A 5,112-nucleotide genomic window follows, 5' to 3' on the forward strand; every position below is an offset into this window, starting at 1 on the left:
AAAAAAAACATAATACATTGCTACATTTAGAATCATCGAAAAAAAATGAAAGAAAACCCATTGCAGTAGCAACCGCGAGTGTTCATAAAGACAATAACGGTATCATCGAAAATGAAAATGAAATTGAAGTCAACGCAATGATCGCCTCGAAATCAAGTTCAGCGCTATTGGCAACAGCAATCGTAAGAGTTGTTTCAAGAAATGGCGAAAAATTGCGTTTACGTGCACTCATCGACCCAGGTTCTCAATCAGCGTTCATAACAGAAAGCGCTGCACAGTTATTGCGTGTGCCAAGACTGAATGTATCTGGTTCTGTAAGTGGTATTGGAAATGAGTTGACGACGATAAAAAATAGTGTCATGATCACAGCATATTCGCGCTTCAGCGATGATTATTTTTTGACCACGGAAGCTGTAATTTTACCTAAACTGACGGGTTATGTGACAGTTGATGAAAATTTGGCAGAATATGATCATTTGGCTAATTTGCGTACAGCAGATGTGATCACTGAGCAAAGCGGTTCCATTGATTTGTTGTTGGGTGTTGTAGAATACACTAAAATTTTGAAAGCTGGCTTGATTAAGTCACACGACGAAGCACCGGTGGCTCAAAATTCCGAGTTGGGCTGGCTCATTATGGGTGCAGTCGGCAGAGTTGCGAAGCGAGTAAATGTAAACATTGCAAGTCTGGTTTCGAATGTCGAATTAGATAAAAAATTGGCTGAATATTTCGCGGACAACGATGTGTTAGAAGACGAAGAAGAGATGTCTGCGGAAGAGCAATTTTGCGAAAATTTTTATCAAGAAACCACTTCGCGTAATGAGAATGGCGTGTTCACGGTAAAAATGCCATTCAAGGATGGTGAGCCCGTTTTAGGTGAATCAAAAAAGTGTGCGTTAGCAACGTTGTTCAGTATGGAAAAGAGATTTGCCAAAGCACCGAATATGAAAAAACTGTACGTGGATTCGATGAACGAAGCAATCGAAAGCGGCCACATGGAGCGGGTGGAAATTGAGCCGAAAAATGCTCATTTCATACCGCATCATGCGGTTATGAAGGACAGCACAACGACAAAGTTAAGAATTGTGCACAACGCGTCACAAAAAACGAGCAACGGTCGCAGTTTAAATAGCCAATTAGCAATTGGAAAAATGGAGCAAGCAACGATTTTAACTTTGATTTTGCGTAATCGTCAACACAAAATCGCGTTTGTAGGAGACATCGAAAAAATGTACAAACAGATCAAATTGCATGAAAGTCAACAACATTTGCAAATGGTGCTTTGGAGAGAAAATACGAATGAATCAGTGAAAATGTATAAATTAACGACGGTTATGTTTGGTTTGGGTCCAGCACCATTTCTGGCGATCAGAACATTAAAAGAGTTAGCAAACGAAGTAGAACGTGAGTATCCGTTGGCCTCATTGGCATTGAAAAACAATTTTTACGTCGACGATTACAGTGATGGAGCGGACACTGTGCAACAAGCATTGGATAAGTGTTCTCAACTCAAGCTGGCGTTAAAAAGCGCTGGATTCAATCTACGAAAATTTGCCAGTAATTCAGCTGAATTTTTGGCACATTTGCCTGAAGCTGACTAGGAAAAAATCACCGGCGATGGAATCAAAACATTGGGAATTGTGTGGAACCCAATCAACGACGAATATTCATACAAATTCGATTTGCCACTACAGACAAGAGCGACGACAAGGCGGCAAATCCTCAGCGAAATTGCATCGATCTACGACCCAGTGGGCTGGATAGCTCCGGTCATAATAAAAGCGCGTATTTTAATGCAGAGCATATGGCAATTTTCAGCGAAGAATAAAAAGGTAACGTGGGATAGTGAGTTACCAGAAGAGTTTGTAAGTGGTTGGCAGAAAATAAAAAATGAAATGCCATTGATTTTGGACATCAAAATTGCGAGATGGTTGCAGATAAATGTTAATTCGCCGGTCCAATTATTTGGATATTGTGATGCAAGTACGTCGGCATACGGAGCATGTGTGTATGCAAGATATGTAGACAACGATGGAAAATTACACATGAGTCTGTTAATGGCAAAGGCTCGTGTTGCACCCGTAAAGCAGTTGACGATTCCTAAACTTGAATTATGTGCGGCTGTTTTGTTGACAAAGGTAATACAGTCAGTCACCAAAGCAATGAATAGAAATTTCGAGGCGATCAATTTGTTCACGGATTCGCGTATTGTGCTTGATTGGATAAATGCAGATCCGATGCGTTACAAATCATTTTTAGCTACGCGATTAAAAAAAATAAATGATTTGAAAAATGTCACGTGGTCACACATAAGCGGCGTACGCAATCCAGCTGATTGTGTTTCAAGAGGAATTATGCCAAGTGAATTAGTGAATCATATGTTGTGGTGGAACCCCACTACTGTGACGACGATCGAAAACGATGAAGAAAGCAACGAAGTGACGACGGATGACGACGACGACCAAAATAATGAATATGATCTTGTTTCGCTTACGGTGTCAAATAACCATGAGTCTTTTTTGCCAAATGTTTCATCGATCAACAAAATGCAACGTATTATGGCATATGTGTTGCGTTTTATTAAAAAATGCAAAAAAGAATCGGCTAGCAACGATATTGGTGTAAGTGTAAGCGAATGTAAAATGGCATTGTCAACAATCGTCAAATACGTTCAGCGAAAGCATTTCAGCGAAGAAATTTGTTCATTGAGAGACGGTAAAGAGTTAAATCGTAAAAATGCATTGAAAAAATTGAACGTTTTTTTGGACAGTGACCAGTTATTGCGCGTAGGCGGCCGGTTAAACAATGCACAATGCGTCTACGATCGAAAACATCAAATAATATTGCCACGAAATGATGAAGTAACAGTTTTATTAATTCGTGAACAACACTTGTTTGGCTTGCATAGTGGGCCAAAATTGACGGAGACACTTTTGCGGCGAAAATATTGGATCATCGATATGAAACGTACTGTTAAACGAGTTGTTCGGAAATGTGTGGTTTGTGCAAAAATTCAACCACGCACAATGGAACAGCTGATGGGCAGCCTGAAAAACGAGTGAATCAAACGTCGAAAGTTTTTTTTGATTCAGTAGTGGATTTTGCTGGACCGTTTTTTGTAAAAGCATCAACGTTAAGAGGAAGTAAGATAGTGAAAGGTTATGTGGCGGTGTTTGTTTGCATGGCTACGAAAGCCATCCATTTGGAGTTGGTTGGGGATTTATCCGCAGATAAATTCATAGCAGCATTACGACGATTTGTTGGCAGACGGGGTCAGGTGAGAAGCATACAGTCTGACAACGGCACGAATTTTGTCGGGGCTAATCGACTGTTGAATGAGTTGGCAGAGAGAGAACGGGAACAGTTCGATAAAAGAGTGAAGGAAGAGCTGTTGCATCGAAACATCGAGTGGCATTTCGTGCCACCTGGCAGCCCACACATGAATGGGTTGGCAGAGGCTGCTGTGAAAACCATGAAATTTCATTTGAAACGCGTCACGGGGAACTATCGTTCACCTTTGAAGAATTATCTACATTGTTATGTCAAATCGAAGCTGTGGTAAACTCGCGCCCGTTATGTGAACTGTCGACGAGCCCAGGCGAAGATCAAATATTGACTCCAGCGCACTTCTTAAATATGACGCCGAATTGGGACGTGCCATACGAGGACTTGACCGACACAAAATCATCATACTTGAAAAGGTGGGAGTTGGTGCAACGAACAGCACAGCAATTTTGGCGTAAATGGAAGGACGATTACTTGAATGAATTACAAATTCGTAAAAAGTGGTTCACGAAAAATCCAGATATCGACGTTGGCGACTTAGTTATGGTCAAAGGCGACAACGAATTGGCAACGAAATGGACCATGGGTCGCGTATTGGAGAAATATCCCGGCAGCGACGGCATAACACGAGTAGTAAAATTGAAAACGACGAATGGAGAAAGAACGCGAGCCATTACGAAAGTGGCTCCATTGCCTATCTCAAATCAACACAGCTTAACAGCATCAACAACGCGTACTCATCGTCGTCTGCCTGCGTTGTCATTGATTGCGCTATTTTTGACGATAATGTTGCAACCAGTGGCAAGCGAAGCGACAACAGCAGATGTTGTGAAGGAAGCAATAAGGGGCGCCGTACAGGTGCTCACATCGGACACGGCAAAGGTCATTGCCGAAAATTGGAATCAGCTCCCTGCAAACAAAAGGGACGAGGTAATTGAGTCGTTGGGAAGAGAGGGCGTGAATCGATCTAAATTGAACATGGTATTGGAAACGAGCGTGCGTACTGAAAAAATCCAGACTGAATCTCGAGCTCTGAAGTGGATGTTCATGGGAATTACAACGGTAATCGTTGCCGTTGGTTGGTTATGCTATACGATCTGTATATTATGCAGTGGAAGAGACGATTCGCTGGACAAATCAACACCAGCATTACCACCAGTGCCAATTCCGAATCCAATAACACCAGCATCGCCAGCGAGAGCGTTACCGATTCCGAATCATCGACGGGTGTTCAATACTGACGATAGAATCGAAAATGTGACAGTTTTAAAGATAGAACATTAACGGATTTAAAATTGTTTTGTTCCATTGAATTGTTTTATGTAATTTGAATATTGTTCTGATTTATTTTATGCTGATTTATTTTTATTTTTTTATTTTCAATTTTGGTCACACCTGGCAGAGTAATTGTCATTTTGATTTGAATTTTGTAAACATATTTTAAGAAGAAAAATTTTTTCGAGTTTTGTTCAACGACCGATTTGAATCGGACAAGTTTTGGTTAGTTGAAACAGTTTTTTTTTTAACGTAAATGTTTGTTGTATTAGCATGCGCATTTTGGCCCGCCCGGGAGAATGTCGCAATCGACATATTTACTGTTGTTTAATAAAGCATTATGTAGGTTATTTAATAAAGCATTATTGCTGTGCGATGCACAATTGAAGGTTTTAGGTCATACCATATTGTTTGGCAATATGTTTGTCATGAATGTAAAATATGCATTATCGAAACTATATAAACCGAAGTGAATAAACAGAAAACGCTTAGTTCAACTGAACCTGCACATTGAATCGTTTCATTTCAAGAAGGTTTGACTGAGCTGAGACA

General features: G+C 40.6%; 2 protein-coding genes across 2 annotated transcripts; both read left to right on the forward strand.

Moving 5' to 3' along the window:
* Positions 1–137: 137 nt before the first annotated feature.
* Positions 138–1,601, forward strand: LOC129580119 (uncharacterized). The gene has a single exon (XM_055470313.1). The coding sequence runs from the start codon at positions 138–140 to the stop codon at positions 1,599–1,601; it is 1,464 nt and encodes a 487-aa protein (XP_055326288.1).
* Positions 1,602–2,642: 1,041 nt separating this feature from the next.
* On the forward strand, positions 2,643–3,062 carry LOC129580118 (uncharacterized). Its single transcript, XM_055470312.1, has one exon. The coding sequence runs from the start codon at positions 2,643–2,645 to the stop codon at positions 3,060–3,062; it is 420 nt and encodes a 139-aa protein (XP_055326287.1).
* The last annotated feature ends 2,050 nt before the right edge of the window (positions 3,063–5,112 follow it).

The sequence above is a fragment of the Sitodiplosis mosellana genome, unplaced genomic scaffold, assembly GCF_009176505.1.
Source record: "Sitodiplosis mosellana isolate CC-2019 unplaced genomic scaffold, AAFC_SMos_1.0 Smas_scaffold_7070, whole genome shotgun sequence".
NCBI lineage: Eukaryota > Metazoa > Arthropoda > Insecta > Diptera > Cecidomyiidae > Sitodiplosis > Sitodiplosis mosellana.